Source organism: Heteronotia binoei, chromosome 5 (assembly GCF_032191835.1).
Source record: "Heteronotia binoei isolate CCM8104 ecotype False Entrance Well chromosome 5, APGP_CSIRO_Hbin_v1, whole genome shotgun sequence".
Classification (NCBI taxonomy): Eukaryota; Metazoa; Chordata; class Lepidosauria; order Squamata; family Gekkonidae; genus Heteronotia; species Heteronotia binoei.
The window spans coordinates 156,023,423-156,036,224 of record NC_083227.1 but is presented as its reverse complement, the minus strand read 5'-3'; the positions used below and the strand labels follow the sequence as shown (position 1 = coordinate 156,036,224).

At 42.6% G+C, this 12,802-nt stretch overlaps 1 protein-coding gene across 1 annotated transcript in view; it reads right to left on the bottom strand.

Annotated features, from left to right (window-relative positions):
• SLIT3 (slit guidance ligand 3) overlaps positions 1-12,802 on the bottom strand; it is an 884,772-nt gene that overhangs the window by 312,109 nt on the left and 559,861 nt on the right. The window contains exon 9 of the mRNA XM_060240620.1: positions 1,293-1,434. Within this exon, the coding sequence (XP_060096603.1) occupies positions 1,293-1,434 (142 nt within the window). The remainder of the gene's footprint in view (positions 1-1,292; positions 1,435-12,802) is intronic.

Below are 12,802 nucleotides of genomic sequence, written 5' to 3'. Positions count from 1 at the left end.
AGATGAACTTGTGGATCTCCTGACAAAAATATGTAATCTTTCATTAAAATCTGCCTCCATTCCTAAGGATTGGAAGGTAGCTAATGTCACCCCCTTTTTTAAAAAGGGTTCCAGAGGAGAGCCGAGAAATTACAGGCCAGTCAGTCTGACTTCAATACTGGGAAAGTTGGTGGAAACCATTATTAAAGAGAGAATTAGTATGCACACTGATGAACAAAAGCTATTGAGGAAGACTCAGCATGGGTTCTCTAAGGGAAGTTCTTGTTTTACTCACCTGTTGAAGAGTTCTTTGAGGGGATGAACAAACATGTAGACGAAGGGCACCCAATAGACATTGTTTACCTTGACTTCAAGGAAGCTTTTTATAAAGTTCCTCATCAAAGGCTCCTAAGCTCAACAGTCATAGGGTGAAAGGACAAGTCCTCTTATGGATCAAAAACTGGCTAATTAATAGGAAACAGAGAGTGAGTATAAATGGGCAATTTTCACAGTGGAGGATGGTAAGCAGTAGGATACCATAGGGCTCAGTACTGGGTCCGATGCTTTTTAACTTGTTCATTAATGATTTTTAGTTGGGAGTAAGCTGCGATGTGGATAAGTTTGCAGATGACACTAAATTGTTCTGGGTGGAGAGGACCAGAGAGAATTGTGAGGCACTCCAAAGGGATCTGTCGAGGCTGGGCGAGTGGGCATCAATGTAGCAAATGAGGTTCAATGTGCAATGTTGTGTTGGACTGGATGGGTCATTGGGCTGATCCAACATGGCTTCTTTTATGTTCTTATGTTCTAAAGAATTTTAAGAAGTATTTGGAATTATATACATTAAAAATTGAAGAAAATTCCAACTATCATTTGAAATGCACTGCTATGATGTGAAAATTCAGCACAGAAAAATTCCACAAATGCTATTAATTTTCCAACTATAAGCCTGAGAAGTTTATAATTATTTTGGTCACATCACTGTAACCCTACCCCATCTAAATCAGTACAATATGAACTTGTTATTTAGCTAATTGTCACTACATTGGTTGGGATCAAAAAGTTTGCTAAAGCCTCATCTTCTTCCAAGGTATCCATGTTGTATTGAAAAGACAGATACTGTGAATAAAGGAAATTTTTATAACAAGGGATAAATTTTGTAATAAGCCATTCATAATTGGGCATTCCTTGACCAATTGTTCAAAATTCAAGAATGATATTGTGCACCAGGCTGCAGCCTTTGGCTTTGTAAACCAGGCTGCAATCTTTGAAATCCAGCTCTACATGGCACAAAATGTTAAGATGACACTTACATTTCCACAATATTCTCTGGAAGGTTGGCTGGAATTTCAGTTAACCCCTTTCCTCGACAGTCCACAATATTGTTGCTGCAAGTACAAGTAGATGGGCAACTGATAGAATTGGCATTGCAGGAAGGAGGTTCTGTGTGTGAACCTGAGAAGGTAAAGGATTCGATGTCAGTAAAATAATCAGTATCATCATGTGTTACTGGCATTAATATAAAAGAAAACTTGTTGGCTGGATCATATATTTTCTATATTATTACTAATAAATCTCTTTACTTACCATTCAGTTTGCTGAGTTTTGAGGTAAAAAATCCATCAAAAATGTCTATCTATGAAATGACAATCAAACCACCTGAACTTTTATTAAACACAAACTCATCTTGGTCCACAGTAGTAAACAGTACATCTACAAATATATAAAGGATCAAAATGTTTTCCTCCAAAATATATTATACATCAAAATACCAATTCAGACATATATGTTCATCACTTAATACCCAGCACCAATCGATGACCATAAATGAATATGTAAGCAGTTTCCATTGAAAGGGGACTTCCGGTTTCGGTGACACGGCATTGAAAGCGGCTCGGAGCATTGCGTCCCGAGCCACTTTTAAATCAGTGTGTTGGGGGGGTCGCCTCGAAGGACGACTTGGCTCTGGGGCCCAGGAAGGGTTCCAGAAGACAGGGGGATCTGGATGGTAGATCAGGGATGTCAGCGGAGGCGGCTGCTCCCCGATCCTGTTTTTTCTCTAGCCTCATCACTCCGAGTGCCATTTTAAATGGCAAGAGGGTCGACCACCGGCTTCTTTCTTTCCTTACATTCACTCTACATTCTGGATCTTCAAGTTCTGTGACTTCAAGACAAGTGACACTGATCTCTATACTGATGTAAGTGTCTCTTTTGTTATACTATTTTCTGGATGGGTAATGCTGTTGAGAAGCAGGAGAAGGAGAATCAGGAGTGAAGCAGATTTTAAGTGAGGCAAAAGACAGAGAATGGGGGGGGGGGACTCTCCCTTATTCTTTTTCAAGGCTTGCAAAAGTTTCTGCATTACCTGATCATTGAAAATACTTGCATGAGAATACACCAATTTGTATCTTTACTTTAAACGCGGGGATTCAGGGGCTGGCCTTGCAGTGGCTTTCCTCTTTCCTTGAAGGTCGGGGACAAAGGGTCGCGATTGGGGGGGAACTATCCCGGAGGCGCACACTTAATTGTGGAGTGCCCCAGGGAGCGGTTCTCTCCCCGATGTTATTTAACATCTATATGCTAACTGTTAACTTTCCGGCTAGAGAGCATTTAACCTGGCAAGTAGTTGAGGTATGCAATTTTCTGATAAGAAAAAGTAATCGCTTGTCAATATTCATTTTATTCAATTTGTCCCAAAGTAAGTCTCTATCTATGGAGTCAAACGCTCCTTTAAGATCAAGGAAGGCAATATATAACTTAAGCTTGGCCTTCCTAGTATATTTATTTACTAGATGGGACAAGATAATACAGTGATCCAGTGTGGATTTCCCATGGCGAAAACCCGCTTGTTCTGGCCCTAGGATTTGTTGTTGTGACATCCATGCAGTAAGTTTGGCTAACAGGTGCTTGGCGTACAACTTGCCAATTATAGAGAGGAGGCTAATAGGTCTAAAATTTGAGGGGGATGAACAGTCACCCTTCTTGTAGATTGGCACTATTACTGCATTTGTCCAGGCCTCGGGCATTAAACCAGTTTTATCGACCATTGTAAAAAGGGCAGCAAGTAAGGGAGCCCACCAATCCGGGTCTGATTTTAGGATTTCGGGGGTTATCACATCTGGACCAGGGGCTTTCCCAGCCTTTAGTTGGACAATTAATTCCCTTATCTCATCAGAATCTACAGGGGGCCAATCAGGTAAATCACTCAAACAAAAATCAGATGGTTCTAAAACACTTCTACCCTCCTCATAGAACACTCTTAGGAAATGTTGAAACCAAACATGAGGGGGAATAAGGGACGTGAGGGGAGCTTCCCTATGGAATGCACCAGAAACTATGGTCCAAAATTGTTTTGAATTATTCAAAGTTGCCGCTTGTATCAGTTGCTCCCACTGGCCATTAATATAATCATTTCTCTCTTTTTTTATGAGTTGCAGAAGCTGAAGTTTAAGATCGAAAAAACTAGTAGGAAGGGCAACAGCCTTAGATTCTCTATAATGGCTGTAGGTGACACGTAATAGTTTTTTCAGGTTCCTACAATCCCTATCAAACCAGGGCTTTGAGAGGCTTTTCCCTAATTTATTCTGTGAATTCCTCCAAGGTTCTGAATTTTGGTTCAATGAATCAATCATATGTGATATTAATGAACTGTAGGATTTAAGAGTTTGTAGTGGATCATCAGCACAAAGTATTAGGGACCTGTACTCTAGAGATGGACTAGAGTTAAACAGTAGTTGGATTTTTTCATTTAATGCAGAACCCCTATGAATTCTTAGTAAAAAGGCTGACTCCTCACTCTGGACTGGCACAGAAGGCAAAAGGTTTAGAGGGGAGTCGACTTTAATAGTCAAGATTAAAGGAAAATGATCACTACTAATATAATCCCCTACAGAGAAATCTGCCACAAAGTCTCGAAAGGAGGAAGGCACTAAAACATAATCGATTACACTACATCCTCTAACTGATGCAAATGTAAACTCTCCTGAACTGCAGAATTCTTTTAGGCCATTTAGCCAGATCCTGTTAAATTGAATACAAAATTTGGCAAGGCAAATTCCTGCAGAATTCAAATAATTATCCTTGGAGTATCTCAAGGAAGAAAAAAGAGGAGGGAGTGAGTCATTTGGATCGAAATCTAGTGCTTTGTAAAAAACTGAATCATCACTGCCCACCCTTGCTACGATCCTTCTGGCGCAGAGATGGAAATCGCAGGAAATTCCCACGAAAATGAACTTGGTGGGAAAAATTCTAGAGACAGCAGAACTGGACTTTCTATCTCAGCTGATGGCTGGGAAATCTAAAGAAGAAGCAAGAAAATACTGGATGAAATTATATGCTTGGTTGGAGATTCAAGACTCTTAAGATTCTTTGGTGTGAACTGATTTATTTTTTCTTTTTTTCCTGTATTTTATATTATAAAATTTACCTTTACTGGAATTGTCAAAATTATTAGATGATAACAAAAGACTTATACTATAAAATTATAAAATGGATTGTATACAGCTTACACAAAATAATACGGGACAATTTATGTAAAGAAAATATTGTAGAATCATTGTGTTTTTTGAAAGTATTTTATTTAGAATAAGATCAGAATATATTGTGCTTTTATCTTTCTTTTCCCCCTATCCTTACCCTCCCATTTTTTTCCTGAAATTAATAAAACTTTTGAAAAGTGAAAGGGGGCCCTGACTTACTGAGGGCCTTGTTTGCAGCCCTGCATAGAGGGGAGAGCCAGTGGGGTAAGTGGCCATAGTGGTCACATCCTTCAAGGCAAGGGAAAACTGTGTGGGCTCATTGGGGGCTGGGCTACATGGGGCTACATGGTCCTCCCCTTCCCTGGGGGCCTATGAGGGGTCTTGAAAGGACTCGGGGAAGGGGATGTCCACTAAGGGAGGATAAAGGATCCCATGCTAAAGGATCTCCTGGTACACATAAGGTTTCTGTGGTTTGAGGGTGGCTCTGCTGAAGGGAATTGTTATTGGAAGACAGGGTTATAGTCTTGTTCGCAATTATTTATGCTGTATTCTTTGTCGCAACTTAAGGTGGTATCAGCATGGAGCTAGATGCTTTTTTAGGAAAACTGTCCTTAAGTTATCTTGGGGAAAGGAGTTTCATGGGGCATGCCCAGCTTAGGGCTGCCAATTAGTTACACTCTTCCTCAAGTGGCAGGGGAGACCACTTAGAGGCGATCATCCTAGTGGATTCCTGTAACCTGCCATCCCACGGTTCTCCCTACCCCTGCCACCAGGCTGGGTGGGATGGGTGCATCAACAGGCAGACAGGTCAGTCAATTCTAGAATCCAGTGGACCCATGCTGCGCCAAGGCTTCTCATAGCTGTAACCAATAAAAATTGTAGTCAGTGTATTCCGCAATTTATCCAAAATGCTGTGTGCGTTGTGTTACTGGCTGATAGTTGTAAATGAGGTCTTTGCCTTTGCTGCCCTCTACCCTTCTTAGTTGCTGGGGCTGTAAAAAGCAGCATTATGTGAAGTAACCCAAAAGAAAATGAAAGAGCTGTCTCTAGTGGCTAGGCATTTTATACAAGCCATTACTTAATGCCTGTTATCAAGTAATGAAGGTAGAAGAAGAAGAAGATACTGGATTTATATCCTGCCCTCCACTCCGAAGAGTCTCAGAGCGGCTCACAATCTCCTTTACCTTCCTCCCCCACAACAGACACCCTGTGAGGTGGGTGGGGCTGGAGAGGGCTCTCACAGCAGCTGCCCTTTCAAGGACAACCTCTGCCAGAGCTATGGCTGACCCAAGGCCATTCCAGCAGGTGCAAGTGGAGGAGTGGGGAATCAAAGCCGGTTCTCCCAGATAAGAGTCCGCACACTTAACCACTACACCAAACTGGCTCTCCTGGTACACATGTGAATCAGTACCAAGGAGCTGTTCATCCAAGGTGGAAAAAAAATGTCAATAAATAACAGTTTTCGCAGATTTCTTCTTCCACAGATGACCTACATGGGAAAATGCAGAAACTCTATTTGTAGGTAGGTGACAGTGGAAACCAAACAAATATGCTGCAGAACTATTATTGGATAGCCAATAACAGCTGCATCTGTAGCTTCACATAGACGGGTAGAGTACATCTTGGCCAAGTAAGGAACAGTGAAAAGAAATGTTTAGATACAAATCACAAACACAGGACTCATTTCTTGGGAACAACTACTGCTGGACAGCGCAGCCTAAAAGGAACAAGACACCTCTTGTAAGCACTGGCTGATTCTACATTCACGTTTGGGTCTGATTTTCTGAGCACTGAAATCGCCTTCCAGAAATCTGGAGTATATTTTTTCATCTACACTCAAAATTTTGCTCCTGGACTTTCTCCTCTACACTTGCTTGCTTCACTGCTTTTCTTTATTGATTTATATAGGTTTCTGCAGGATATGCATGCCAAACTTAAAAGCTGCTTGAAACCATGGAGCAGTGGAGGGGGGGGCAGGTTTAAGAGTTCCTTTGTTCTTTCTTGAGAAACGAGTTTATTGCCCTGTTTCCCAGGAAAGATATCATCTTTGCTAAGAAGCCTCAGCACCTTTTGTCCTGTGGAATGCGCTTGCAATTTCTCTAGCCAGGGTAAGAGTCAAAACAAATGCTTTTCTTTTAAAAGGAACTACTTTGCCTAAGCATTCTATCCTGTATTCTCTTCTACTTTAGTCATATGCACTACTACTTATAACAATTTTATTAATACAAATCAGATTGTCATAGCTGAGCTATAGGTCTGAGAAACATCATAGGTACCAACAGCCAGTAGCAAGTGATGCTCAAAAACGACATCTGCTGTTGTTAACTAAACAATGTGACAAACAGAAGTAAAACATTTACACTTATGGCTTTAGATCCAAAGCTTCCTGGAAACCCTCATTCAAAAGTAGTTTTGGAAAGTCAGGAGCAACTCAGTGGCGAAAACGTTTTCAGAGCCGATTCAGGGTTTTAAATGTAAATGGCAGTCAAAACACTGGAGCAAAACAGAAGTGACAGCAGATTGTAATGAAGATGGTCACTTTCGAAAGCACAGCATTAATGGATCTTTTGCCCAGTGTAAAACCAGCCACGGACAGCTCCCAACTGAAGATGCTGCAGGACATTATTCCAGGCCTAAATCCTGCTCTGGAGAATGATCTGCTCTCCAAGAGGCAGTAAACCAATGACAGCATACAGACAACCCCCTAATTTAAAGCAGCTTGTAACAAGCAGTAAGAATATCATAGTGGAATCACATCAAGGCACAATGGAACAAATTGCCATTTATGTCCCTCAATCAACATCAGCAATGCAATAAAAGGCCATAATGTCACTATCCACCACTTCTGGAATGTTTACAGTTCTACCAGTGTTGTGATTGAAATATCTCATAGAAAATGTCCTTTGGCAATGTACCTTGGGCAGACAGAGTTGCGTTTAAGGAAAATACTAAACATACATAAATCTGACAAAAGCAAAAATTACTACAGAAATTGGAGGTGACCATTTCAACTTTCCTGGTCCTTCAACCAGCCATCAGGCAGCTGTATTCAGGTAGATGTTTGGAGCATAAAATAATTTTTTTTCAAACATCTGGTTATGTCATAATAGGGATTACAGCTTCTTCTCAGAGTCTAAGAGCACAGGTAATAATGTTTTGCACACTTTACTTCCCTATGCGTAACTCTCATTGGTAATTCTTCCTTGTAAGAATTCATGTGTAAACGTTCCACCATCTCATCTAGTTTAGAGCTCACAGCATCTGATGAAATAGGTTACAATCCATGAAATACTAGGTGTTCCCCTTGACACTGGGAGGTTTTTTGAAGAGAGAAATCAGGAGATGGTGACAGCCATTTTACCAGGGCTTTCCAAAACTCTGGCAACAGTTGGTAGGGTCAGAAAAGAAGTGTCAAGGGGAAAGGCTTGGATTCCTTTATGTCACCAGCCCTCTGGGCAAACTTGACACTTTCACGGCTCACTGGCTGGCTGCAAGTGCAGGAGTGGGGGAAACAGTGGGACTTCCACAGTACTGGGAACATTACATGGTGGTTCAAAAATCTAGTTTTCTTTTAATGCTATGTTACTAAATAAATAAAGAGCCCCATGGCGCAGAGTGGTAAAGCTGCAGTACTGCAGTCGGAGCCCTCTGCTCACGACCTGAGTTTGATCCCAGCGGAAGCTGGTTTAGATAGCCAGCTCCAGGTTGACTCAGCCTTCCATCCTTCCGAGGTCGGTAAAATGAGTACCCAGCTTGCTGGGGGGAAAGTGTGGATGACTGCGGAAGGCAATGGCAAACCACCCCGTAAAACGTCTGCCGTGAAAACGTAAAAGCAGCATCGCTCTAGAGTCGAAAACGATTGGTGCTTGCACAGGTGACTACCTTTACCTACCTTTTTACTAAATGCATACGTTTTGTCAAAGAGGAATAAAGTCTTACAGTAGCTAGATGTTTTATGTTAATGTATCTGTTCCCCCCACCCACCCTCGGCCATGGGCAACCTGCAGTCTGGAGGTGGTGTTTTGGTCATTAAACTAATTCAGGGCAAAGGGTTAAAAAGTCTCCCTGAGAATGTTGCTCAGATCAAACAGCAGCACCTTCTCACAACCACAGTTCATTGTAAAATAAAGTTCCTGGAAATTCAGCATACACCTCTTGAATAATACCTAGATTGGCACAGTGACTGAGAATGTATGGTTCCAGCACAGTATGTTCCTAAAACTGCAGAAATATCACATATATTATAGAAAAGCTAAAGACTGATGTAGCACTGAGAAGAATCACTTTAGATTACTAAGGAGACGCTGCAAGAACAAGAATCAGAAAAAATGTTCAGATAGATAGGGCTATAAATGTCATGATCTGAAATACAGCTACAGCTCCCCAAGGGTGCAAAAACTGAAATTACTACTGGCTGGCCTGATATATTGGGGGGGGTTGTCCCTTGACAGAAGGAAAAGAGAATAACTGGAAATCTGTTTCAGAAATGTCAGCCATCCCACTGAGAACTGATGTCCGTGCACTTGAGTTACCACTGGCTTTGTGAGAATGGTCACTCCCTCTTTTGATCTTTTGTTATGGAAGATGATGTGTCAGAAAACAAATGGACATACACAAAGGCTAACTATTTGAGTCCATCATAAGTTTAGTTAACACAATATTAAATCTTGAAAATTATTACAAGTTAATGTATTGATCTGTTTCTTATAATATCTCTTTTAACTGTGAAACCTATTTCTGAAGGCTAAAACACGTGTACTCAGTGGTGTTTTGGACTTTTGTTTCTCTGACAGCAACTCACAACAATCACATGGGAAACTTTTTGAACTACCACGGAGTTTGAGAAGCAGTTGAATTAAAAGCATAGGGATCTGCCTGTTTCAGGGGGGAAAAAGTCCAAAGTCCTATCAGAAAAATACATACAAGGTCTTCTGCACATCCAGCATAATTTGCTGTATTTGGGCCATTACTTTCCATCCAATCACTCTGAAATCTTTTATTACTGTTAATTGGAAACAATTGAAAAACAAAAATGCATCTTTTACCAGGTAATACTATATAACATATAGCGGCTTCCTTGTAACAGGGTTCAAATACTTATATGCTTTTATTCGCATAAGACCCACACGGCCTTTATGCCCCACGTTCCACAAGCTTACATGGTGATATGTAAGATGTTTCTTTAAATCGCAAATGATTTCAATCAGCAATGATTAAGCTACAGAAGAGCGCTTGAGAATGTTTTTACTCAGCTCCCAGACTTTTGGCAGCCTGCGATCATACTTTGGGATCCATAATACGGGGTGTGCCTGCATCATCATTTCAAGACGTCTTTTTCTCCAAAGCGTTATATAGGGTTGCCAATCCCCAGTTGGGGGCAGGGGATCCCCTGGTTTGGAGGCCCTCCCCACACTTCAGGGTCATCAGAAAGCGGGTGGAGGGGAGGGCACTGCTGGGCACTCCATTATTCCCTATTGAGACTGATCCCCATAAAGTATAATGGAGAATTTGATCTGCAGGTATCTGGGGCTCTGGGGTGGCTGTTTTTTGAGGTAGAAACACCACATTTTCAGCATAACATCTAGTACCTCTCTTCAAAATACCCTCTAAGTTTCAAAAAATATTGGACCAGGAGGTCCAATTCTGTAAACCCCCCCAAAAGGTGCCCCTATCCTTCACATTTCCTTTAAATGTGATGGCCAGAATTCCCTTTGGAGTTCAATTATGCTTGTCAGAACCTTGCTCCTGGCTCCACCCCAATGTCTCCTGGCTCCACCTCCAGCTAAAGGATAAGCATGAAACAACAGAAGCACTGGTGCATGCATGGATACAATATTCTTCCGACTCTGCACTACAGCATTTGTGTTTAAATCCAGTGATTTCTTTTTCTTTCTTTCTTTCTTTCTTTCTTTCTTTCTTTCTTTCTTTCTTTCTTTCTTTCTTTCTTTCTTTCTTTCTTTCTTTCTTTCTTTCTTTCTTTCTTTCTTTCTTTCTTTCTTTCTTTCTTTCTTTCTCTTACAATTAGGCCTCATGTGATTAAACAATCAACTTCACAAAAAGGAATACAAGAACTATATTGCTGTGTGGTCCAAAAGTCTATCTCATCCAGCACACTTTCACCAAAAGTATCTAGTGAGATGTCCTTGGGAAGCTCAAAACCAGTTGTGAAGGAGGTTAACCTCTTCTCTTCTTCGCACCCCCCTTCAGAGGACGAGGAGGAGAGTCAAACGAGGAGGGCAACTGTGGAACAACTGTTGGCTTTGGAGCGGGCAAGGGGGGCTGGTGGACCCTCTTCCAAGCATTTTGCAGGTCTGAAAGGCTCGGGTCAGGTGATCACACTTTCCTTTCAGAAGGAAGTGCTGGCACACCTTTCTGCCAGCAGTCAATTGGGAGGCTTACCACCACCAATGGGCAACAAGGGTGCCCCTGGGCTGGTGGACGATCAGGAGCAGAATGGAAATTCACTGGCGATGGCTGTGGTGGCCACAGAAGCAGAAAGTAAGATGAGGACACCACTGCAGGGGTAAGCTTGGCCTTCGGGATGCTGGGCACCGGTGAATTCTTCTGAATTCTTCAGATCCCCACCACCAACCCTGGCAGCTGCTGCTGGAAGTGCAAAGATGGGAGTCCTTCAGACTTTTCCACCCCACCCTTGCCCGCCCCTGCCAATGTAGGCAGAACCCCTCAGACCCAAGCCCCCCCTTGGCAGTTGGGGGCTTTGGCCCATGCCCGCCACTATGGGTGCCCAAGTCGGGGGACTGGGGTCTACGAGCATGCAGACCACAAGCGGGGTGCTGCCATGAGGTTAGCAGCACACATCTCATCAGCATCCACCCTGGCTGGCTAACCAATTTGGGACATGAAGATACCTGCTCCATCCCCCAATACCATATAGCTTGCTGCCTTTCCACGCACTCCCCTTTGGTGATTTGGCTATACCTTTAGGGGTTCACCTAATGGTTGTGACAAGGGAAAAGGTCTTAAAAGGGGAATACATGGACATCTTCAGTCTCCTTTATCAGGAGCTGGAAAAGAAGTCCAAGGACGAGCTTGATGAGAAAGATAAGGAGAGGCTAAAACATTGGAAGGGATTGGAACACATTGTGTGAGCAAAAATACAGGAGTGTGTCAAGGGATGGGTATTGGTCCATTTTCTAGCCCCCCAGTGCCCAACCTTTGGGTCTTTGAGAGTGGTGTCCAAAAAAGCAGAAGCTGGATTTTGTCTGATCCATTACCTGTCTTACCTGTGGAATGGATCAGTGAATGACGTGATTCCAGACCATCTCTGCTCAGTTAGGTATACCTCTTTTGATCAGGTGGTTGGGGTGGTCTGGTGGGGTGGGGTGGGGGGTGGAAATCAACTCTGCATTCTGTCTCCTGCCAGTGCATCCCAGGGATTTTGAGTTGTTGGGTTTCCTTCGAGAGCAGTTTCTATATGAACAGTGCTCCTATGGGGTGCTCTGTCTCTTGTGCTGCTTTCGAGCATTTTAGCACATTTTTGGAAAGGGCATTCTGTCGGAAGGTGGGGCTTGGGGACACCGCACATTACCTCCTTTCATTGACCATGCAGGGTCGGGCCAGTGTTCCCACTTGTTAACAATGTTCGAGAACCTAGCCAGCAACCTGGGGATTCCTCTGGCACAAGACAAGACAGAAGGCCCTACCACTGTTTTGACTTTTTTGGGCATTGAGCTGGACATAATAGTGGCCACACAAAATATGATGATGATGATGACGATGATGATGATGATGATATTGGATTTATATCCCGCCCTCCACTCCAAAGAGTCTCAGAGCGGCTCACAATCTCCTTTCCCTTCCTCCCCCACAACAGACACCCTGTGAGGTGGGTGGGGCTGGAGAGGGCTCTCACAGCAGCTGCCCTTTCAAGGACAACCTCTGCCAGAGCTATGGCTGACCCAAGGCCATGCTAGCAGGTGCAAGTGGAGGAGTGGGGAATCAAACCCGGTTCTCCCAGATAAGAGTCTGCACACTTAACCACTACACTACACTTTGGGCCCCATTTGGACATTATCACTTAGAGGTATATTATCTTTTGTTGTCAGCAGTTTAGACATTAATGGCTGTGTGTTGCATAATTTTGAGGGGACAGCACATTTACGCTGTCATACAAGCTGCAGATTCACTACTTTACATTGTAGCCAAGGGTCATTTCTTCAGTGTTGTCACATGACAAGATATACTTAAATATTCACAAAATGTGAGGGGGTGTACTCACTTCTATAACATACTGTAAATAGATATAATGCAGTAAAAAGATATTTGTATGCCGGCAAATATGCACACCACATCACTCTGTAAGGAATAAAATTGTAGAAGTATAG